This window comes from Euprymna scolopes, chromosome 24 (assembly GCF_053919585.1).
Source record: "Euprymna scolopes isolate OS-2025 chromosome 24, ASM5391958v1, whole genome shotgun sequence".
NCBI classification, from domain to species: domain Eukaryota; kingdom Metazoa; phylum Mollusca; class Cephalopoda; order Sepiida; family Sepiolidae; genus Euprymna; species Euprymna scolopes.
The window spans coordinates 19,351,238-19,376,353 of NC_136505.1; the positions used below are offsets into that span (position 1 = coordinate 19,351,238).

The 25,116-nt window shown below is 32.2% G+C and overlaps 1 protein-coding gene across 1 annotated transcript in view; it reads left to right on the forward strand.

The window, feature by feature from the left end:
• The window catches only part of LOC145246623 (uncharacterized), a 110,206-nt gene that overhangs the window by 139 nt on the left and 84,951 nt on the right, over nt 1–25,116 (forward strand). Inside the window, exon 1 of the mRNA XM_080108298.1 lies at nt 1–778. This exon is cut by the window's left edge and continues 139 nt beyond it. Coding sequence (XP_079964424.1) covers nt 731–778 — 48 coding nt within the window. The 5' untranslated portion in view covers nt 1–730. The remainder of the gene's footprint in view (nt 779–25,116) is intronic.

Sequence of the window (25,116 nt, forward strand, 5' to 3'; positions counted from 1 at the left end):
TTTTTTTTTACGTGGACGAAATAAAAAAAAAAAAAAAAACGATCTTTTTTTTTACGTGGACGAAATAAAATTAAAAAAAAAAAAACGATCTTTTTTTTTACGTGGACGAAATAAAATTAAAAAAAAAAAAAAACGATCTTTTTTTTTACGTGGACGAAATAAAATTAAAAAACAAAAAAAACGATCTTTTTTTTTTACTGGACGAAATAAAATTAAAAAAAAAAAAAAAAAACGTGGTTACGTGACTAATTTCTTTTAAATTATTCTACTGACTAATCAATCATTACCAAGTTGGAAAAACAATATTTTCTATTGGAGCAAAAACTTCTCGTCGTGGAATTTATATGATTGGTAAATCACGTTAAACCCGTGGTCTTTTCGTAATCTAAAAAAAAAAAACCAAAAAAAAAAAACATATATATATATATATATATACGAAAGAACAAGAGCAAAAAAATTGCGCAATGTTTAGAAAAAAATATCAACACTCAAACGGATTGGAAATTAAATAAATGAATTAAAAAAAGATAATAAATAAATATAATTATGAAATAATTATATTTAAAAAAATAATAACGCACTTAAAGAACTATATACATAAAAAATAAAGATTTGCACAAAAAAGAAGGAATTAGTTACTGAATTCTGAGACTGGTTTCTCAAAATCTCCATGGCTAGAAGCCCCTTAACATTTTGATAAACCGTTGTCGATTGTTTTAAAGAATCCAAAATGAAAACTTCAGAATTTCTGTTTTCAATTTATTCTGTATTTACTCTGGTAAGTATCGCAATTTCTTTTACTATTTTTTATTTATTATTTAAATGACTATTTTTATGACTATGAATAAAGTGTAGTATCTGTTCTGATACCACACTGTAGCCTTTTTGATTTCGGTCCCTGAAGACACATCTTTCTATACTGGGGCAATATAAATTTTGTCCCCACCCAGAGTGTCTGTTATGCCATTACGTTACCCTTAAAGGGAGGATAGTAAATAAAGACTTTTATTCATGTTCGAACAGAACAAGTCGATCTTGGATCAGAGCCTAGTATCAGTTAATTGTGATTAAGCCATTCCCCAAGCATTATTACTTTCTTGGGAGTATTTTCTGTCGTCCGAGGGGCCTTTATTTGCGCAGAAGTGAAAACTGTCCGCTTCTTTTTTGGGGAGCTGGAACAACGTATGTTTAACTCTGAAGTCTTGGGGGGGGGAAACAGTAAATAATAGAGACACTAGAAACTTGCCTACCGTTACTCGACTTGCAGAAAAGGCGTGTCATATATATATATATATATATATATATATATATATATATATATGTGTGTGTGTGTGTGTGTGTGTGTGTGTGTGTGTGTGTGTGTGTGTGTGCATGTATAAATGTATATAAATCTGTATAAATTCGTATATATCTCTCTCTATATATACATAGTTGTAGAAGCAAGTTAAAATTTTGCAAATTAGAATTTACAACCATTATTATTCGAATATAAAGTCTGGGTCCCCGGCGTTGTCCGGGTGTTTGTAGGTGTGTGTTGAGCAAAAAAAAAAAAAAGTTGAAGCAGACAGGCAGGCTCGAACCCATGACGCAAAGGTGGAAAAGAAAGGGGAGGTGTGTAAAGGTGTTAGTTGAGCAAAAAAAAAAAAAAAAAAAAAAAAAAAAAAAGGGAAAATTGCGAGCGCAAAGCAAAAAAAGAAGTGGTAGTAGGCAGGCAGGCTCAAACCTGTACTGCGACTGAAGAAAAGGAAGTGAAATAAAAAAAAACACCAAAAACGTGACGCGTTAGCTAGAAGTGACATAGGCTTAAATTAAGGCTAGACAATCGAAAAGAGGCGATGACTTTCGAAAATATCGGTGAAAAAAACGACCTCTTCCTGTAGAAAAGTGCCCAGTTGAGGGTGAAGGAATTATTGTTTTTGGCTAATTTTTCGATATTTGTCGTCCGAAGGGTCGGCTTCAAAATATATCGATCTCGTGAAATCCGTCGCCTCTGTCGAAAGTTTTTGCGAGACATACATACATACATGCATACATACATACATGTAAAAAGACAGGTGATATATATATATATATATATATATATATATATATATATATATATATACTCGTGAGAAAAAATTAGGTCAAACAAATTTTATACATTTTATTGCACTAAAGCTATATTGAACAACGAACAATTGAACAAGGAAACTTAAGCAAGACAAATAACACAGAACAAGACATTTACTTTAATAAATGCTTAGTATGACATCGCATTCCCTTTTGATTTCTTTAAAAGATCAATCCTTTTATACATACTCTCAACCAAAGTGAAACTCTGTGAAGAGGAGATGCTATTCCATTCACTTTGCACAGCTTCCCACAGTTTGTCATTTTTGAAAAAAGTTCTTCCAGCCAATGCACGAGATATTATGGGCCAAATATTCTCGATTGGATTTAAATCGGGGGTTTGACCAGGACAAAACATCAGATCAATTGAATTATAAGGAAATCATTTTTGTGACTTTAGCAGTGTATGCAGGGGCATTATCATGCTTCTGGATACTTGGTATCAGTTCTGTTTCTATCATTCGAATGTATTCCTTTGCATTGATTGACTTCTCACATCTAATAAGTTCCGCAACTCCTGCTGCAGTAAAAGTTCCCCATACCATTATCCCTCCATTCCCGTGTTTAAATGTCGTTTTTATGCAACTTGGCGAAAATCTTTCTCCAGTTCTTCGAATGCATCATTCGGGAGCATCAGAAGCATCACTAACAAGACAAAATCTTGATTCATTTGATCAGAAAACATTCCTGAACCAGTCTGCATCTTTCTTACCATAACACGAGAATAATCTGTTTTTTTTTTATCATTGATGTTATTCTTAAATAAAAATGGCTTCTTTGCACACCTTTTAGGAGAAAATCTTATTTTTTTCATTCGTCTAGATATTGTATATATGGAAAGAGAATTTCCAGCCCCTGTTTTGAATTCTTTGCTATGGTCAATATAAGTTTTCTTTCGATCCTTCAAAACAGTTAATTTAAGCCTGTGGTCGTACTTCAAAGTGGATGTTCTAGGGCGACCAGCTCCAGATTTCCTTTTTACTAAGCATTCGACTTCGAAGCTTTGACCAATTCGCTTCACTGCAGAAAGAAATGTTTTCAGATTTTCTTTTCTTAAAATATTAAAAATCTGCTCGTAAGTTATTTTGGACTGCCTTAATCCTGCAATTCGATTTTTTATATCCTCGCCAAGATGTGGTCTTACCATTTTTAGGATTAATTTTTCCACTTATTATTATATGCACTAATAATAATGATCTGCAAAATAGAAATTCTCAGTTAAAATTAACAAAAATTAATAGAAAAATATTGAAAAATCGATTTCTTCCTTCTTTCACTCTTGGCCCATTTTTTTTTTGCACATGAGTGCATGTACAGGGAACGCAGAGGGGTGGTAAAGGTGCCAAAATGCCTACCCCTTTTACCCCTGTTTTAAAAGTGCCCTTTTCAGATGAATATATTATAGGCCTGTCCCCCACCGAAAGGGTGTTCATTACTATATTTTTGCAGTTTTCTTCACTTGAGCACCTGCTCTGAAAAAGTTTTCTGCATCCCACTGTATAATATATATATTCATTTTTTTGTTTTCAAGTAAAATCTTTGACTTACTTGTTGTTTCATCAAATACTTTTGCATGCAAAATCCGATCCCGCATTTTGCTAATTCCTACCCTCTGATGAGAAGGAGAGTATTTCTTCGAAACTCCGCGGATTAAGGACTATCCATTTATCTAGTGTTTCCTTTTCAGATTACATATGTTTTTAACTCATTTCAAAGTGTTTTTTAACATATTTTATTAACTGTTTGCTCATATATATATATATATATATATATAAATATATATATATATATATATATATATATATATATATATATATTTATATATATATATACATATATATATATATATATATATATATATATATATATATATATATACTGTGTGGTGTTTGTTGGGAAAGAAACCACAGAAAAGTGCTCAATTATAAAGAAGAAATTCAATATGAGAGCATAATATTTAGAAACAGAATACAAAAAGAATCCGAGATATATTTATCGAGCATAATTCAAATTAAAATCAGACAGTACCGATATTTTTCTGACCAATACATAAGCGGACTCAATTCACCATCATAAGTGATGCTTGTTTATTTATTATTTTTTTTTATGTCTTATTTTTAATTACTTTCCTTTTACTATAAGCAAATGTTCATCCATTATGATTCCACCCGGCTGTCTTAAGTTCATCGTACATATAAAAAAACACACTAAAAGATTCTTTAGTTTTGGACTGAGATATTTTCGATAGTCATTAACGATCAAAAGTCCGAATCATACATCTATCTTTGGTAGCACTTCAAAAAGCACTGCTAATCAATATCTTCTCCGATTTGTGGATTTTTTTTACGTCAAATATCTCTAAAACCAAGCTCTTACCTTTCACCATCAACGCTCGGATTCTAAGTTTTCTTCAGTCGAAATGAATGGCTGCCTTCTTCAAGAAGTCCATTGCCTCTTCCTTTGATAAGCTTCTAGGACCGACTTTCACTTCTGTAATATATATATATATATATATATATATATATATATATATATATATATATATATATATATATATATATAATAATAATAATAATAGTTTCAAATATCAAGTTTTCCCAGTTAGTCATTTATTCCTTTTCAAAAGGTATCCACTAAAATATTGTTTCGCATTGCGACTAACAATGTGCAAAATTATGTTATTGCTGCATATTTAGTCACGTAGTTACGATTGGTATTTACAAACCGAGTAAGTTTCAAATGAATGATTAAACTCCCCTCCTCCTCCCCTCTCTCTCTCTCAATATCTATATATCTATATATATATATATATATATATATATATATATATATATATATATATAGAGAGAGAGAGAGAGAGAGAGAGAGAGAGAGAGTCATATAATGACTTGATCACTCTGACTGACGTTAAAAACATTTAATGAAATAAATGTTTAAAATTCAACAACATCTCTCGTCGTTAATGGTAGCTGAATGAATATTGTTCTTGCTAATGGAGCCAGAGATGGCTTTTGTCGCGGGGTTCAAATCTATTGACCGGCGTTAATCGTGAGACCCTGTACTGAAGATTTCCGAAAGGATGAAACATTAGTGTGTGTAGGTATTTAATAATTATTATAATGAATAATTTTATATATATATATATATATATATATATATATATATTTTTACATATATATATATATATATATACTAGTAAGTAACTTTCCAATAACTTAAGAACGGGAATCAATTCACAATCATAATTTATATTTGGTTGTTTATTATTTTTTATGTCGGATTTGGAAAGGAAGACTTGCGTAATATCTGTTGCTAAGTTTGCTGGAAAAAATGTTTGGATTATTCTACTGTTGTTTTATGCAATCTTTTAATCTGTAAGAACCAGATTCGTTGGAAGATAAAGTAATGTCATCATATACGTCGTCGAATCACTCTCAACAATGTTGCTTGTCTTGACAAAGTACAAAATCGATTTCGAATCTAGTGGAAGCGATATCTTCTCGTCACCCCCCAGCATCTTTTACACCGAAAAGATGTTATCCTCTCTCTGATGTATCATTAGGTAAGTGTTCTACTGACTCTCAATCCCTGGTGATTCCTTCGTGAAACAGCAAGAGCTCGTCTAGCTACAACCACAGCTAAAAAACTTTTTCCTCTCTCTTTACCAAAAACCAAACGGAACTTCCATGAAGAAAGTTTCTTTCACAGAACATCCCATCTATAGAGCACGATACCACGAATCTGCTTCCCAGTCGACTACGCATATCTGTTTTCAACTCTAATGTAAACAATTACTTTCTGAGATGTCCTTTGGATAATCGATTTCTCGTAAATAATCTTCTACCGTTTCCCCCCATAGTTTCCTGTCTTCTCGTAGCGGCAATCATAGTTCAACAGACGATCTCTGTAATCATTATCATCGAATAGCCTACAGGCCTTGATCAGTAGCCATTCATAAATAAATTCAACTTTCTAATAGTTTTTAATATCTCTATGGTGAGCATATACCAAAAAGAGTACTCTCACTTTTCAGCTGATTTACAATTTCACTCTACACACCGTAAACACGTATGTAAATTCGATAGCAAACTAATAGGATTTTTCATTTCTATATTATTGTTATGGGTTTAAGCTTATATTCCTATTTTTGAAATGATTAAATTACTCATAGACTATAAATATAGTTAAATTCAATACATAAAGATTCGTGACAGTTATGGCTCCAGAACCAGACGTGTACTTCTGTAACATACTCTTGTTAATGCACGTTTTTGTCAACTATACCATTGTGCTTGTCTTGATTATTACTGGCCTGTAAAGCTTCAATAATTATCCATAATATATATTTTCTATATATATTTATGATTAATTTTTTATTAAGATTGAAGAAATTGGAGATCATCATCTCAGTAAGATCAACCCACAGAGTGAATACGGTATTTTGGCGAGAATGCCTAATGTAAGCTAAACAGTTTAGTTTAAAAACAATGGATAATCATCAAATCTCTCTCACATAAAACACAATTAAGGTGGCATGTCTAACTCATGTTTTTGTTTGAAAAAAAAAATAGACAAAAAAACAAACAAAAAACAAACAAAAACAAACAAAAAACAAACAAAAACAAACGAAAAAAACAAACAAAAACAAATAAAAACAAGCAAAAACGAGCAAAAACAAAAAAAAAGCAAACACAAACAAACAAAAACAAACTGACAAAAAACAAACAAACAAAAAAAAACAAAAAAAAACAACAAAAACAAACAAAAACAAACAAACAACAAGCAACAAAAACAAACAAAAAACAACAATCAAACAAAAACAAACAAACAAAAAACAAAAAAAAAAAAAAAAAAAAAAAAAAAACACTTTTCTCCAATTTTCCTATCATTTTGTTCTAGCTGGAAAGGAAACATCCTTCCAGATGCCAGATGTTCATCCGCTACATTCAAACCCAAAGAACGTTTTAAGATTCTAACTTCCCCTTCAAGTGCAATTGCTTAAATTTCTTTTGCACTTGATTCATCGGGTATATTTACAAGAAAGATCTTAAAATTCTTTTGAAGAGCTTATTGTGAATGTAAATAGATTGACTAAAAAAAAAAGTATATATTTTATCAAAATAAATAAACTTCCAGATCTTTACTATATTTATTATTATATAAAATAAACTGTGTGTGTGAGTGTGAGTTCGTTCTCTATGGACTCCAAAACAACATGGCATATCACTATGAAATTTCACACGAAGGTAATTTATGTGCATGGCAGTGTTCATAGATAGGGTTTGTCAGGAGAGTTTGATTAAAGTTAACACTTTACACACCCTAACATCACAAGTGTAGTTTAGAAGTTTTATTACCACAATATATATATATATATATATATATATATATATATATATATATATATATATATATATATGTGTGTGTGTGTGTGTGTGTGTGTGTGTGTGTGTGTGTGCAGATCATCATGTAGTGATTAGATCACTCTACAGACGTTAAAAAACATTTAAAAATAAATGTTTGAATTTCAACAGTATTTCTGGCGGTTAACAGTGGAAAAATGGATTAGGTCCCTGCAAATGAAGCCAGAGATGGCTTCTGTAGCCGAGTTCGAATCTATCGACCGGTGCTAATCGTGACATCCTGCACTGATGATTCTTGCAAGGATGAAGCACTAGTGTCTGGAGGTATTTAATAATTATTATAGTAAATAATTATATATATATGTATAATTCTCGACTTTTATCTAAGTCTACTTAAAAATAAAGCAAAAGACATATACATTTTTTACAAGGGTAGTTCCAAAAGTAAAGCGTTCTATTTTTTCATTAAAAATGCTGAAGAGCTACGCAGACCAGAGTAGTACCATTAAAATGAACGACCATTTGTGTTCCAGAGTTTATTTTTTCTTACATAGTCACCACCATTCTCATTGCACTTACTTTATCCAGAAATTCAATGACGCATCTTTGCTTCTGACGCACATCCATTACAGGGGTTGATTTCTTAGAACCTCACACTGTCAATATCTGTAATAGAGACATGAAACTTTCAGGTCATGAATGCATAAGCTCAGTCATCGTAACAATGCAATTTGTAATCCCCTGAGATCTAGTAGGACAGAATAAGAAAAATATAGGTGGCATTATTTTTGGAACACATCTTGTAGACATACACCGAAATATAAGTTAAATCCAAAAATTATTTTGCATATTTCTTGCACTGTCATGTGTCATTTAATTTTATTTTATTAAAAAAAAAAATGAGTTACGGTGGTGCAAAATTGAACTCACGACCTTTACATCCGCAGTCGAAATCTCATCTAGTAAGCCATGAAAATGACTTTTGTTAGTGTTCCTTGAATTAAGTGTATTAGATAGAACCCTGCACGTGGTTCAATGCATCTAAGCACACATTACATACTACACTTGAATTAATACTTTATAATATTCTGATGATACTCTAAATTTATTACGTCAATATAAACAATATCGCATTGAATTGCTACAATATCTTCTAATAATAATAATAATTATCCTCATCATCATCATATCGTATGAATCGGAAAATTCTATTGTTGGCATTGGTTTCCACGATATTTTTCCAGTAAGAATTCTTTCTAGACATCGGGTACTTACAGGAGGGACCACGTGAAAGTTAACAACATCCTAAGTGAAAATGATTTTTTTTTGTAAAACGAACTAGTGTAAAAAAAGCACATAGCTGTATGCAAATAACCGAGCCGTATGCGAAGTGACGTCACAGCAAGGAGAAAGAAAAAAGATTATAAAAAGAAGAACGCGTGCACAGACCGAGGATCACGATCACGTTATAGAGGATGATCACGTTAGAGACGTGGTTGAAGTCCCTCGTGGCGAGAGAAGGAGGAATAAAGGTGTTTTGTTAAAACTTAAAACAGCGAGTTCAAGTTTTCTCCCTTTCATTTATTATATTCCCTGCGACAGAGTCTACAACGTGTTAGGTCCCTACATGTTAACACGTGTGTTACGTGTATAACGTTACACGAGACTCGAACTTGACACGCCCAGGTTGTCAGTCCATGTCGCTAACCACTTGTCCATCATCAGCTCCCAGTCTACTAATTATAGTAATATATTTTTCGTTTCTTAACGTTTTTCTTAAAATAAACATATTAAAGATTTTCAGAGAGGTGCTGACTGTGGTCTAGTAGTTCCTATTTACTTGCCTCCCCACGAGGGCAGAGTTAGACACAAGATCGGTTTTTAATGTAGGGAAAATCCAGTTCCCCCAAAAGGGGCGCTCTGGATAGAAACAAAAATTTAAATTGTCTCAGTCATGAGGAATTTCTCCTCCACTGAGTGAGGACAGAAAAAGTGTCGTATCAGAACAGATACTACACTTTATTCCTAGCTTACAGGATGTGGTCTAGTGGTTAACAATACAGACTGATAGCCTGGCTATCCAAAGTTCGAATCCAGTTCATTCTATAAAAATCACTTTCACTTAGGATGTTGGCAACCTTCTCGTAGTTCCTCCCGTAAACATCCGATGTCTTTATAGATAAAACATATGATTAGAAAACTATCGGGGAAACCAATGTCAATAATTGAATCTTTACATTCATACGATATGATTATGAGCTAACGGTTCAAAAATATCTTCAAAAGAATGACATAAATAATAAAACGTATACCAAAATCAAAAAATCAAACAATGCGATGACGTATGAATTGTCAAAAAACAAAAAACAAAAAAACAAAACATTTAGTCGTGTGCAAGCGACTCTATAAGTCACTCCGTCGGTCGGTCGGTCTGTCCCTAACACTTTTGTGCTTGGCCTTTTTGGTTAAGATCAAAGGTCTGTTCTTAATAGATGCTGTTCTTAGCTTTTTAAGCTTTTCTTGGCCTTTTGGCCAAGTGCCTAAATTTGTTTTGTCTTTTGGAGATTTTACTTTTTTAAATTTTTTAATTTTATATTGAAATTTTTTAAATTGTAATTTTTTATTTAAACGGAATAAATTAAATATGAAGATCAAAGTGCAAGCAAAGACCATATGTGGGGGCAACCTCACATATACGACCTTGGTCAATGTCGGGGCAACCCTTCATACCAATTGTCACTATCCAGCTCCCCTACTCTCCGGCGAGCTGGTCCCCTTTTCCCCTTCACTCCTCACATTAAAAATCGGCCTCGTGCCTAATTTGCTCGGTGGGGGAGCAAATAAATACCCTTTTCTTGGACTTTTGGCCAAGATCAAAGTGCAGTATCTGTTCTTACTACATGCTGTACTTATTGTGATATAAAGTCAGGATCACTTTTCTGCATTAATTTAATGTAAAATGATCACCCACTTTACAACCAGTCAGTCTCAAAGCCATGCAAGTCATTCTCCAGATCATTCAAGTTGTTTTTGAAGGATTCCAGTTATTTTTTAAGCATTCAAGTCATTCTTAAGGCCATTCAGTTCATCCCTAAGTTCATTAAAGTCATTCTAAATTATTATTTATTTAAGTCATTTCAGCCCATTTTTCGGTCATTTTAGTTTTTCTTTAAAAATTTCATGTCAATCCTACATTCACGCATTCATTCATTACACGAGAGCACGCGACTAATGGCTATCGGCCTTGTTAATTGTAAAAACTGTCTGAGTTAAAAAAAAGAAGTGTTTAATCCGAAATGGCAACCTCACAATGGTCGAAAAATTGTTAAACTCCGACAAACAAACACACTCTAAGAAAGTTTAAGATCACATAAACACACCATCTATTGTGTAAGAATACGAAAATCCTGTTGTTGGCATTGGTTTCCCTGATATTTTTCCAGTCAGAATTATTTCTAGAAAAACATTAGGGATTACGGGAGGGACCACATGAAGGTTGGTAATATCTTAAGTGAAAGTGATTTTTGTGGAACGAATTGAATTCGAACTTCGAACACCCAGGTCGATAATTCGTGTCGTTAACCACGTGACATCTGTCATCTTCCGCTTAAACACATTATTAATATATTGTGAAATTAGTCTGTGCTAAACTGAATACTGGTATCGCCTTACGTTTCTCGAATTTATAGAATCGCTTTTAGTAGGGCTATTAGTAAACCTCATGAGGTCCATCGTGTTAGTTATATTTAGCTTAAATATATACACTTATACACAAGGTCATTAATTTGGATTTTTAATGGGAGGTGGTTGCTCTTTCACTTTCTGGTTCTTTCTTATCTTAACATACTGGGATAGTCGTATTTTTAAGAATTATAGAGTTTCTCATTAGTTATTTTTTCTTCCTGGCATAACTGCGTTAAAGTAAGATAACCTGTCATCATGATAATTTTCCAATTATTTTTTTTTACAAGGGAGTCACCACTTATGAAAGGCTCCTCGAGGATAAGGGTTATATATTTTAAAAGGAAATTATGAAATAATTGTATCCTCTTTCTTTAATAATGTTTTAAGATCTGTACCCTTTCTTGCTTGGTTATATCTTTTCATCACCCAATAATGATCAGATGTGACTTTAGGTCAAGCCTGAATGTTGGATAGGCCACGAGCACCACAAGGATGCGAGCACCTGATCTCAAAATGGAAATGCAGAAAAAATATGATGGCCGATCTAATGGATCAGAAACTGAATCGAATGGTGAAAATAGTTATGATTTATCGACGCTATGAGGCACATCTTTGCCTAACGTGTAGAACCTCAATATGAGAAAGAACAAATATACACTGGAACGAGAGTATTTATCGTGTAAAGAAATAAATAATCTCGTTTTATATTTTATCAATTTTATTTCTCGTTTTCTTTCTATAAGCAACGGATGGATATTTGTGATTAGAGACGACATATGTTCATATGCCTTGTCGGAGAAAGTTTATATTGATGCATTGTAATCAAGACAAAGAATATATTATTATATAGGTCCATATATTATTATAAGTCCATATATTATTATAAGTCCGTATATTATTATAGGTTCATGTATTATTATAAGTCCATATATTATTATAGGTTCATGTATTATTATAGTTCCATATATTATTATAGGTCCATATATTATTATAGGTTCATGTATTATTATAGGTCCATATATTATTATAGGTCCATATATTATTATAAGTCCATATATTATTATAAGTCCATGTATTATTATAGGTTCATGTATTATTATAGGTCCATATATTATTATAAGTCCATATATTATTATAAGTCCATATAATATTATAGGTCCATATATTATTATAGGTCCACATATTATTATAAGTCTATATATTATTATAAGTCCATGTATTATTATAAGTCCATATATTATTATAAGTCCATATAATATTATAGGTCCATATATTATTATAGGCCCATATATTATTATAGGTCCATATTTTATTATAGGCCCATATATTATTATAAGTCTATATATTATTATAAGTCCATGTATTATTATAAGTCCATATATTATTATAAGTCCATATAATATTATAGGTACATATATTATTATAGGTCCACATATTACTATAAGTCTATATATTATTATAAGTCCATGTATTATTATAAGTCCATATATTATTATAAGTCCATATAATATTATAGGTCCATATATTATTATAGGTCCATATATTATTATAGGTCCACATATTATTATAGGTCCATATATTATTATAGACCCATATATTATTATAAGTCCATATATTACTATAAGTCCATATATTATTATAAGTCCATGTATTATTATAAGTCCATATATTATTATAAGTCCATATAATATTATAGGTACATATATTATTATAGGTCCACATATTACTATAAGTCTATATATTATTATAAGTCCATGTATTATTATAAGTCCATATATTATTATAAGTCCATATATTACTATAAGTCCATATATTATTATAAGTCCATATATTATTATAGGCCCATGTATCTAGATGAGAAAAAGGTTATTGTCAGTCCATGACTCTAAACAAGGAAAATAGTATTTAGAGTTCATAACAGGATATTGTTCTTCCAAAATTTGTAGGTATTCGTTTGTAAAGCCAGCAGAGTCGAAATGATTCTTATTTGAAAGTAAGTTTATGCTAAAATATAAAGAACGTAAGTCGACGTGTCACTATATTAGTAAGTGAAGTCTAATGACGACGCTGATAGCGCGAGGCAGGATTCGCTTGCACATCAGGAAAAACTTTTTCTAGTTGATCTGACATGTGTTAATCAGACAACTTGGCTTTCCCGCTGCTAACTGATTGAACGCATGAACGCAATTCGTTATACAACAACTGAGAACCGGTGTGCGATCCAGAAGAGATTGAAACTGATTAGTTGCATTTGAATCAAATATTTGCATCAATTAATATGAAACATGAAAATATCGAAATATTTCAGACATCAATATTCTACAGTTGTATTAGTATCATTATTAGTGAGGACAACTATTGCTAAACTACGTCTCAACTTTGTATGACAGGCGTGATTTATCATTCTTAAAAGGTGCATTTAATATGAGTTGATAGAAGGCGTTTTAGCACTCGAAGGGTTAAGATAATTGAGTGAAAGTGATCAGCACTGATTGGAAACTGGTATATTTAATTCACAGGACGACTCGGCAGATATTTGTTGATAGTAGGGAAACATACCCACGGTAATGTGTCCCACAGAAAGAGAGTTCTCAGAAAGAAACTTCATTCATCGAATGTTGGTTGATTTAAATTACACGGAGGATCAATGCTTTTCGAAAGTATTTCTGGAAAGCCTTTCTTACCTCGTGGATTCCTTATGTTATCCGTTATTGTGTCACGCGTGACTAACCCGTAATTCTAATCAGACATCATTTTTCCCAAACCTTCTTTTTGACAGCCGTCGTATATGCATACGGGCAAATAATTGTAATATTTTGTTAGATTCTTACAACCCTAACCCGAAACTGACAAAGAAGTTAGGTGTGTCCTGTATCCTTCAAGACTGATATGACAAGTGTAAAAATGAGATATTTAAGAGATGTCAATGCGTATACTTGAACGTATCAACACACGGCTCATAACCACTAGTGTCTAGGTTCATTACAGGTATCATCTATTAGTGTTGGGATGATTAGTCGGAATCGGAAAACAAAAAAATTCGGAACTTTTTGAGCTATCGGAATCGGAATCGGAATCGGTATCGGAATCAGAAAAATCTGTGTCTATTTTTCGATGCCAAAAACGATTCCTTTAATTATATTTCTATATTTGATTTTGTTTAAAATAAAATATTTCACTGCTGGTAGTAATAATAAAATAAAAGTTTTTGTTTTTTACACAGGCATCACCACTTATCAAGGCCAAGAGGCCACTCAAGGATAAGGGTTAAAGAGTGTACAGTAGAAATTGGACAATATAGTAATCGATAGTAATGGAAATTCGTGGAACTGCTCATCAAGAACTTGTTTACGTTGGAATTGAAGACAATCATATTGTAGTCAGCTGGAAAGCAGAAAAACGGAAGAAAGTTCCACAGGCGCGCAGTTCTAAGAAAGAAGCTTTGTTCATGGAATCTACGTTTATTTATTGATTTTAAACTACCGATAAAAAATCTATAAATCATTTGCTCCCTATTGTATACTTAAATATCAGTACATTTAACATGTATTTTTACGGTAATCGGGGAATAAATAACAACTTTATAGTTAAATATTTTTAAATCTATAAAGAATTTGGTAATTGCATCGAGATCGTCATACAACTACTATCTACACATGTATCAAGTTGAGTTATTTGTCGCACTGACATTGTTATTAAAAGGCTCACTTTTCTATTTTAAAAGTGTATAGAACTTTCTGATGCACTTAGTCGTGAATATACCAGCGACTTACAAAAAGTATAATTAATTTGCATATTCCTTTCAAAACTAACTTTTATTAATTCATTGTTTCTTTTTTCTGTTTTCGTATTTGATGATTAGTTTAATTTCACAATTATGAGCAGTTGTATTTATGCATATTTTCTACATTGTGCATAGTTGCGTAACATTTGGAGCTACATTTACAGTGAATCTCTATATGCCTGTGGAACGGTCTATGCAAAACTTCTTCGTCAATTCTTGGTCTACAGACTTGAAACTTGATACATGGGGTATTTTAACCCGGGCAATAAAATCAGTTTGGTTTTTAACCAGAAGAATGAAGAAAGAGGCAAAATTGAAAAATTGGAAATTGGCAGGCGTAGTTCGACGTAATGTGTATGCCCTATGCATACGCAAATATACATTTATACATTCAACGGCTTTAATTTGTTAATATATATATATATATATATATATATATATATATATATATATATATATATATATATAAGTGAAACTGTCTGTCTGTGTGTGTTTGTCTGTCTGTGTACATTTCCCTACACAATAACTCTCTCAATTTTCAGTCCAACTTTTTTGACGACAAATATCGAAAAATTGGCTAGAAATATTAATATCTTCACCTTCAACTGAACACTTTTCTACAGATGGGGAGTCGCTTTTTTCGCCGATATTTTCGAAAGTCATCCTCCCCTTTCGGTTTTCTAGCCTTAATTATAACTTACGTCACTTCCGGTTTGGCAGTGGCCGTAACAGTAAAGAAGTCAGGTTTTTCCCGTTGTTTTCCTCCTTTGCAGTACGGGTTCGAGCCTGCCTTCCTACTACTACTTTTATTTATTTATTTATTTTTTTACTCAACATACATCTCCAAACACCCGGGAAACCATTTTAGAAACAGAAAAAGTTGTTAGAAATTCAAAAAGGGGGGGGGGTTGCATAGCGTTGTGAAAGAGAGTAAGATTATGTTTTTATAACGCCCCCCCCCCACACACACCCACACACACACCCACTCCTCCCACTTAAGATGAAGATTTTAAACTCCTCCCACTTAAGATGAAGATTTTAAACTCCTCCCACTTAAGATAATAAAGACTACAACTTAAAAAGTTATGAAAAAAAAAGTTACATTCCAAACATTTAATTAAAAAATTTACATTTTTTAAAATGAGTCATTTTACACTTGCTCAGAATTATAAGACCAGTGGAGGATTTTCTTTTAAACAAAATCTCATATTGATGAGATTAAACAAAATCTCATATTGATGAGATTAAAATAATCGTTTTTAGCATCGCAATATAGGCAATAATTTTTTCGATTTCGATATTCCAAAATGTTCCGATTTTTTTCGATTCCGATTCATCGCCCCAACACTAATATATATCCTGCAAAATGCAACAATAATTCAAAGAAATGCATTAAAACATGGAAAAAAATATTGCATGGCGATATTTTTTCTGTGAATCACGTCAAGTTTTTTCTAACAAACACTGACTAAGCACACACATATATTGTTTGATCGTAAATAATAAGACTGACCAGCTGGTCTGTTTGAATATTTCATTATCTACTAGTGAGACTTGTATCCACATTTTGATTGGAAAGATTGATGAACCCAATAAATTCCTGCTTCAAAAACTGAATCGCATACTACGCTAAAGGTAGGCATCAATATTAATGTTATCTTTTCGTTGGATAAACAGTGCGTGTTTGACGCAAGGATTGTTTGATTTTACTTTTAGTAAATAGACTGGATGCCCAGCGTTGCCCGGGTATTTAGAGGTGTATGTCGAGCAAAAAAAAAAAAAGAAAGAAAAGTGGTAGTAGGTAGGCAGGCTCCAACTCGTACCGCGAAGATAGAAAATAACGGGGGAAAAACGTGGCGTCTTTGGCATTGCGTCTATTGCCAAATCGGAAGTGGCGAAGGTTTAAATTAAGGCTAGTCAATCGAAAGGATGGGATGACTTTCGAAAATATCGGCGAAAAGCGCGACCCCTCCATGTAGAAAAGTGCCCAGTTGAGGGCGAAGGAATTAATGATTTTAGCCAATTTTTCGATATTTGTCGTCCGAACGGTGGAGCTTGAAAACGATACTGATCTCGTGAAAATCCGTCGCCTCTGTCGAAATCTTTAGTCAGACATACATACACACATACATACATTTAAACAGACAGGTGAGATTTATATTATAGATAACGAATAAAATGGGAAATATAAGAAAACATTACGTAAATAATATCTCATCCTCAAATTCCACTAAAAATAGATGAAAGAAAAAGGCAAAAAGAAACAAAGGTATCCTATATGAGAGTAACTGACATGGAAGAAATTTTATTCAACAGATGAAACTTTCGATTACAGTTAAAATTGAAAACACTAAAACGTAAATAACAACTAATGGCAAATAGTGGTAGTCAAAATTGGAAAATCTTCGACGTCAATAACATTCTAGGGACATAAAAGCAAACATTGAATGATAGTGTTCAGCCTGTGAAATGCTAGAACGGAGAAATCTTCCAATCACAATCTTCCTCCATCACAACCAATACTTACACGTTCCATGACTTTTTTCCGTGTGTATTTCTATTCCCCAAATTAATTTTACGTTTTTTATTTTTCAACAATGATCCCGAATACTAGCTGTATCACTTGTTTGTATGTTAAAAGTGATGGTTTTTACCCACTTTCTAATAAATTACCTTCTAACTCATAATATCTGGTTTTATTATTCCCCTTTGAATAGTTTATTGCCTTCATTTATGATGTGGTGCATTGTTTTGTCTCTTTGGCCACATAGCCTGCACATATTTTGTCATGATCTTGTCAATCTTGGGTTTTAATCAGCTGTAAGTAGCAATTTATCTGTTTGAATGTCTTTTTAGTACACTAGTCCATGTATCTTTGTGCGTTTTTGTTTTTGGTTCGTCTGACAAATCTTCCGTTCCTGTTTTATTTTTCTAGCACTTTCCTTTCCTTTTTCACTGTTCTCTGGTGCAATGTTTAACAATGGTAATCAATCCCTCTCTATTTTGTGTTATGTATTTTTCTAGACCTTGTATCTCATCTCTAACACAGTTTTTAATATTTACCAGTCTTCTTCCTCTTTCTTTCTTTTTGTATAGTAGATATCACCCTTGCGTTATGAATAGTAACTATTTTGCTCGTTTTTGATTACGTACACGAGTTCTCTTGGTCTGCTTTATAAAGTGTCCAAAGTATCTTACAAGCTTAAATACTGTCCAAGTATTTATTCATTTTAATAGGTTTCTACGACATAATTTAGTTTCAATCAACCTTTTTTTTCTTGCTCCCTATTATTTTCTAATCATGCTATTCATTTTTATTGATTTAGTTGTATCCGTTTAGTTCAACAACATTAAGTGATATTATGGGCGTATGTATGCCTGTTTGTGAGCGTATATGCCTGTGTGAATATCTAAGCGTGTATAAAAATGCATATATATATATATATATATATATATATATATATATATATATATATATATGTATAAGGAATGTAAAAATACCAGCGGTGGTTGAAGTTATGTTTTGAGAAAAATAGAAAAACCGAATGAAATTATTAAAATAATCAACGTTTCGTCCTTATTTCAGAGGACATCTTCAGGATAATTGAAGTAAAAATGTAAGAAAAGAAAAAGTCATAGATCGTACGAAAAGGAGGACAGTTTTTAAATCCTACCCATGTCGGGAAGGACAAACATATGTGTGCGTATGGGAAGGTTGGGTTGTTCGATGTCTATATATACACTTTTAAAAATGCGTTAGAATAAATGTACATTTTTTTTCTTTTCTTCTGTAAACTTATTCATTTTGTTGAAATATTTAAGGAAAAACGGTTAGCCAGGATCTGTTTTGATATTTTGTTCTTTGATTATTATTTTCCCTATGCTAGGGGTTAAATGGTAGAAGCCTTTTCTTTGCGTAATAGTATTAGTATTCAATATTAGTGCTGATTCTCTATCTATCACGTATTTAATAATTTTCGCTTGATCTAAATTAAATGAGTGATCGTGTTCTGCACAATGGCAAAAGAGTGCATTTAGGGCGTTACCATTCCTTATATCTCTTCTGTGCTCATTAAGACTTAATTTCAATTTTCGTTGTGTTTCACCTATGTACGCTTGTTGAAAGTTGTTACATGGGATGGAATATATACCGGCATCGGATGTGAGGGTTTTGGGAGAGTGCTTGGTAGTTTTTAATGTCTGTTTTATGGTTGAGGAAGTTGTTTGTATCAAGTGAAAACCAAGTCTATTAAGAGTGTCGTAGATTTTTGTATTTTTGGTGTGGGTGGGAATGAAAAGATGTCTGTTTAATAGTGAGGTATTTGTTTTATTTTTCTGTGTGTTTATGTTATAGTGTATTTTCGTAGATTTTTTCTTTGCGTAAGAAATATAATAGGATGGATACTGTAGTTTTCTTAACACATTCGTAATATATTGAAATTCATCATTAAGATATTGGGGACTGCATATTCTAAAGGCATACAAGAAAAAACCAATAATCATGCCCGTCTTTATTTTATCATTGTGGTGCGAGTAGTAATGAATATAGTCGTTTTTGTGTGTGGTCTTTCTATGTACTTTGAAACTCAGATCGGTTTCTGATCTGATGAGGAGTATGTCTAGAAAAGCTAGGGAGTGGTCTTGTTCGGATTCATGTGTAAATTTTATAGATGGTTCCACTGAATTTAATTTATTTCTAATTTGTTCTATTTGTGTGTTTTTAGGGAGAAAAATAAAAATGTCATCTATATATCTAAAATATTTGGAGTTTATATATATATATATACTAGTGATTCGTGAGTATGGGTATACTCGCTGTGGAGCTGTCAACCACATGTCCATTAATGATTGCTATCCTTCACGAAAAATAAAAAAATAAATTAAACTGTTTGATTAAACAGATAATTACCAACTCTTTTAATATCGGCTTTTATATTCAGCCGATACGAATATTGAGTGACCTAAAAAAATAAAAGAAAGATGGTCAGTTGTTTCTGCATTTTCATCACAAAAGCTATGTTTTGTAATAACATTTTCTTTTCAAAATGTATCTGAATTTTTGAGATGAGGATTGATTATTCGTGTTATTTTGATTCTTCAGACTACTTTTCTCATTCTGAGTGGTATTTCCACAACGTTTCGGTCGATGTAACTTCCGACCTTATTCAAGTGTATCCTGTCAAACTCGAGAATCTTTTATTGAATTCGGGAATCTTTCTGTCGAATTCGGAAAGCTGCATGGAATTGCGGATGGAACCCTTTATTTAATCAACGAGGATGGCATGTTCTTGTCCCATCATTCACGACTGAGTAGAGGCTCTAAGAAATTCCATGAGCAAAGCTTCTTTCTTAGAACTGCACGCCAGTGGAACTCTCTGCCGCTTGCCTGTTTCCCACCTGACTACAACTTGGACGTCTTCAAGTCCAACATAAACAAACTCCTGACAAACCGCCTCCTTAAGTAAGACACTCTATCAAAACCCTTAATACTAATGCTTACTACAATATTATCTCATTGATTACTGTACACGCAATAACCCTTATCTCTGAATGACCTTCGGGCCTTTATAAGTGGTGACCCCCATGTAAATAAAAAAAAAAAATTCGCAATTGTATTTTGGGTGTCGTTCACACTAAGGATCGAACCTTCAACCTCCAGAAAAGTGTAACATACAACTGACTTTACCAAGCACTTTATCCATTCGCCACCAGTCCTTGCAAATCGAAATGTGAAAAAAAAAACCCACTCAAGATGAGAATAGTAATCAAGAAGAATCCCAATAATACAGAAACCACATTTTTAAATATTCATGTTTGACGCTTACTTGTTAGCAAGCATTAGTCTTATACCTTAAGAAAATAACGGCATGTTTCAGTCTTTAATTCTGCACTGCAAAACTACTGGGTGCTAAGGGCGTTGTTTGCATCAGTCGTTTCATGTGAGCAGGAAAGACTTAGGAATACAGTCAGACAGACCATGAAAAGATTTATCTTGCTATTTGGTCATTGGATGTTAAGGTTCTTTACTGCTCCATTAGCACTTACCAATTTTCGTCCACGTAAAGTTTTCTTTCTGAACTTGTTAACTCTATTATAACTGAATATATATATATATATATATATATATATATATATATATATATATATAGTCTTTGAAGTTTTTAACATTTGAAACCACACAAAAAATTATTTTTTATCATTCAATTAAAAAAACATCTAGTCAGTAAGTCTAATCACCTGCAATCACTGCATCAACTCTCAAATTTACTATAATACCAATTTTTATATTTTTTAAGGGATCATCAGTTGTTTACCATGAAACACTGTTTCGGGGATTTAAAAACAAAACAGTGTATTACATCATGGCTCCCCAGCAGTGTTGATCAAACACCACCACCCTTAATCTTAGGAAGAAGACAAGTTACAAAAATTTTTTTTTTTTTTTTTTTTTTTTTTCCCAATTTCCTATTCTTAATTGTAATTACTAACCTTTTCATAGTATAAAAATGAATTTCTTACCTGTGCGATTCATCAATTTCCACATTTAAAATGGATACATTTTTTAATTTTTTAATTTATCATTCTTGTATTTATAAGATTTGGATTAATCCATTTAACTACTTATCACCCCCACTATAGTTAGTAGTTTGTATATTTACATTCTTATTTATTTAAAATTAGATATATAAAGGTTAAAAATATTTTATTTTTACATATATACATTTTTTTTTTTTTTTTTTTAACTATATAAATTTATTATATGTAATTATAAATACATTTATACATTGCTAATATAGTTTTGGATTTCCTTTATCAATATAATCTGGTTTATCTTAAACGATATATATATATATATATATAGTAAAAAACAAAAAACAAGCCAATTATTTCAATTCCCAAACTTTTTAAGCATAAATAGAAAGTATAGTTAAACACATAATGTTTATGTATGTTTTCCTTTACATTAATACTAACTAGCAAGACCTGTGGAAATTCCACAGCAGCATCTTTCATATGTAATATATTGCTGCTGGACATTCTGTGGACGTTCAGCGTGAATGGAAACCCCGCGATATTATTGTCACCGTTTTGTTAAAACTGTAAAAAGTATTTATCGGAGTAATCTGGTCAACGTAGTGTAAGAATATATCTGATTATTACGGTTTATCTCCAATATCTTCATATTTCCAGTATGGACTCTCAGCGCCAAGAGAAACCTCACGATATCATTATACCATCTACAGATACTACCCTTAAATCCTACCCAGAAGACCAAGAAGGTATATTTTAGTTTCACGCACGACGCAAAAGCGACATTGTTTTTATTTAATTTTTTTTATTTAATTTTTTTTATTTAATTTTTTTTATTTGATTTTTTTTATTTAATTTTTTTATTTATTTTTTTTTTATTTAATTTTTTTTATTTAATTTTTTTATTTAATTTTCTTATTTAATTTTTTTTATTTAATTTTTTTTTATTTAATTTTTTTTTCGTTCCACATTGCATCTTCGTATGATCGGGAGATCCTATTTATCAAAAAAAGAGGATAGAAGGTGGTAAAATACCATGAGCATTAAATTAGCGTATATATAATCGAATTTAACCGTTTTGGATTTTACCATTTTTGGATTTTTACTCTTCACCGGACTGTCCATTCATGTGAAATCTTTTTATTATTTTTCTTTTGCCTCCTGTTCCCCTTACTTCACCCTTTTTTTTTTTACCAAGTAAGATCTGTTACTTACTTGTAGTTTCATTAAATACTTTTATATGCAAAATCCTATCCTGCATTTTGCTAATTCCTGCCCTCTGATGAGAAGGAGAGTATTTCTTCGAAACTCCGCGGATTAAGGACTATCCACTTATCTTGTGTTTCCTTTTTTAAAATTAAATATGTTTTTAACTCTTTTTCAAGATGTCTTTTAACATGTTTTTATTAATCATTTGTTCATATTATAAGCTCTATTTCCTTTTCGGTTTTATTGAGCTTTTACATCTGGCTGAGTTTATTTTACTTGTAAATATTAACTCTTTAATATTTATAATATATTTTAAAAGTTTACCATTTTGATTACCTTGGTAAACTTATTGTAATTTATATATATATATATATATATATATATATATATATATATATATATATATATATATACTAATTTAATGACCATAGTATGTTATCACGGTCTATCCTCCATTTTTGATAAATAGGATCTCCCGATCATCGAAGACGCAATGTAAAAAAAGGGGAAAAAAATAAACAAAAAAATGATGTCGCTTTTGGGTCGTACGTGAAACTAAAATATACCTTCTTAAACATTAAATTAACGTATCTATATACCAATTTAATGTTCGTAGTATGTTATCACCTTTTATCCTCATTTTTGATAAATAGGATCTCCCGATCGAATAATTTATAATCTAGAAATCGTGACACACATACGTATGCAGACCAGAGGGTTAGTTGGACAAAAACGTGGTGAGACAACAACTATGGATACAGTTACAAGAATCAACATTCCTATCCAGTCCCGGTTAACGACTTGAGGAGGGCCAGGGGATTAGTTGACCGAAACATGGTGAATCAACAACAACAACAACTATGAAGATGAGGATAACAGTCCGCAAATAAATAAATGAATACAAAAATTATGAAGCCTCACATCAAAGCCCCCCCCCCCTAAAAAAAATAATAAAATAAAAGTAAAACTAAAAATATGATATGACGGAGCACTGTTGTCACATCTAGACATGAGCTACTAGAAGCAGCTTACCCTGCCTTGAGAGAGTTCAAGATAGACTTCGTAGCTTAGTGGACGATGTCCTTTTCTGTTCCCCTCAACCTCTTTCCCACAGAAGAGAGGTTGCGAGCCTGTCTCTGCTTTATCGTTATTTTCATGGCAAGTGCTCGTCCGAGCTTCAATCTATGGTTCCCCTCCCCTCGTCAAACTTTCACGAAAAATACTCTTCTAGCCAAAACTACTATCAATAATTTTCTCATACTCTTTATTTGTACCTAAACCTAAACGTAGATTCCATGAATAAAGCCTCTTTCTTAGAACTGCATGCTTGTAGAACTCTCTTCCTTTTACCTGCTTTCCAGCTGACTAAAATTTGATTGTCTTCAAGTTCAAAGTAAACAAATTCTCGACAAACCGTCCCCCTAAATAATCCAATTTACAAAATTTCCACTACTTATTATTGCTATGCTATGATCCCAGTGGCCTATATTTACCGATTAATCCTTATCCTCGAGTGAACTCCGTGCCTTGAAAAGTGGTTACTCCTTTGTAAAAAAACAGCAACAAAACGAAACAAAAAAAAACTAAAAATAAAATAATATATAATGTTATTGGGTTATCTTATCCGAAAACCGTGATGTGCTTTGTATTTGTTTGTAGAATCTATTCTGATGGCGTTTGTTTTGCAATTAAGTATTCTGTAAATAATAGGTTCTATTGAAGCCATAAATAGGGCATTGGCAAGAACTACGACCAGGCTAGAGTGGACCTGGGAGTTGTGTTAACGAAAAATAACCCCACACGCCCTAACGTTTACAAACGATCGTCACTACTGAATGAAGTTGTGCGTCATACACAGGACGATTGCTAGGGTTGGAAAATAGGGTACCCCAACTCCAACCCCAAAATATAAAAAGAGCTAAAACTTCAATTCAATTCAATTCAATTAATTTGGCATATGTTATTACTAGGACTGTGACAACAATATATTCTTTTCATTGTTTTGACTCTCGAGTATATATCCGACACGGTTAGACACACTTAATCAACTGAGAACCACATCCGTCTATATAAAAACATATAAGATATTAACGGATATATACTCAGGAGTCAAAATAATGAAAAAATATGCTGTTGCCACCGCCCTAGTTATTACATGTTTCGTCGTCGTTAAGAAGAGAGAGAGAGAGAGAGAGAGAGAGAGAGAGAGAGAGAGAGAGAGAGAGAGCACAAAGACGGATGAAGGTGCACTGCGAATTCAGACCGTCGGAAATACAGTTGATCCGCACTTGTTCAACTTCGTTTTGAACTGATCCCTTGTTGATACGGTGACATGCTCAAACGACAGTCCATTCCAGAAAGCCAATATGCGGATAGAAAATGCAGCTTCTCGTCGGTTTAACTAAAATCTTCGATGAAACTGTTTCAGGTTGTGTC